Source organism: Condylura cristata, unplaced genomic scaffold (assembly GCF_000260355.1).
Source record: "Condylura cristata isolate star-nosed mole 26May11 unplaced genomic scaffold, ConCri1.0 scaffold00004, whole genome shotgun sequence".
NCBI lineage: Eukaryota > Metazoa > Chordata > Mammalia > Eulipotyphla > Talpidae > Condylura > Condylura cristata.
Window position 1 is genome coordinate 2,217,826 of NW_004567105.1, and position 1,316 is coordinate 2,219,141.

The window sequence follows — 1,316 nt, forward strand, 5'->3', positions numbered from 1 at the left end:
CACACACACAGGCACTCACACACACACAGGCACTCTCACACACACACACAGGCACTCTGACACACACACACACAGGCACTCACACACACAGGCACTCACACACACACAGGCACTCTCACACACACACACACAGGCACTCTGACACACACACACACACAGGCACTCACACACACAGGCACTCTCACACACACAGGCACTCACACACACACAGGCACTCTCACACACACGCTCACACACACACAGGCACTCTCACACACACGCTCACACACACACAGGCACTCACACACACAGGCACTCACACACAGTCACTCTCACACACACAGTCACACACACAGTCACTCACACACACGCTCACACACACGGGCACTCACACACGATCACACTCACACACACGCTCACACTCACACACACACTGGGCACTCACACACACGCTCACTCACACTCACACACAGTCACTCTCACAGTCACACACTCACACATGCTCACACATTCACACATGCTCACACACTCACACACACTCACACTCTCACACTCTCGCTGCTCCCCCGACTTTCCTGCCTCTTCTCTTTCGCCAGGGCTACAAGGGCCGCCCACGGGCTAAACCCTGGGCCGCGCCCTCAGGCCAGCCTGGGTGGCACCCAGCGCCAGACCCACAGCCAGCGGCTGGACGCCCTGGGCCTCACCCCCCGCCCCCGCACAGCCAGTGGCCTACAGGAAGCCCCCCGTCCCGGAGCGAGCGGGTGTCGGGCCGAGCCGCCTCGCTGAGCCCCTGGCGCGGGCCCTAGGTGGAACCTCCCCGCAGACATATACCAATTTTCGTTGTTGATCTGGTCTCCAAAGCCCGGTGTGTCGATGACGGTCAGCTTCATTTTGACCCCTCCTTCTTCTATCACTGGGGGGTGGACAGAAAAGGCACGGGAGGTGACCCCTCCCACTCCGCGGCCAGGGAGCCCCAGGCACAGTGTGGAAGCCTCGGCCCCCCCACCGCCCCTGCGCCTCCCTCCTCCCACCTCTCAGCCCCCCCTGCCCCCAGCCCCTCCTCCCTCCCTGGACTTGGGGTCCCTGGGCTTTCAGGCTGCACTCTACTGTTGGAGGTGACCTTTCTCACGAGTCACAAGCCCCCAAAGACCCGCTGTCCCTCTCCCTCCTCACCGTGTCCCACGGCCTTGATCTCCACGGTCTTGGGGATCTTCTCCTCGCGGCTCCAGCTGGAGGCCTTGCGGCTCACTTGGGATTTGAAGAGCGTGTTGACCAGCGTCGACTTGCCCAGTCCACTCTGACCTGCCACGAGACGGGGGGCGGGGGGGTGAGCAGGC

General features: G+C 61.9%; 1 protein-coding gene across 1 annotated transcript in view; it reads right to left on the minus strand.

The window, feature by feature from the left end:
- The window catches only part of LOC101628058, a 24,543-nt gene that overhangs the window by 11,444 nt on the left and 11,783 nt on the right, over nt 1–1,316 (minus strand). Inside the window, exons 4-5 of the mRNA XM_012735110.1 lie at nt 1,153–1,281; nt 811–892 (exon numbers count right to left, since the gene is read on the minus strand). Coding sequence (XP_012590564.1) covers nt 811–892; nt 1,153–1,281 — 211 coding nt within the window. The remainder of the gene's footprint in view (nt 1–810; nt 893–1,152; nt 1,282–1,316) is intronic.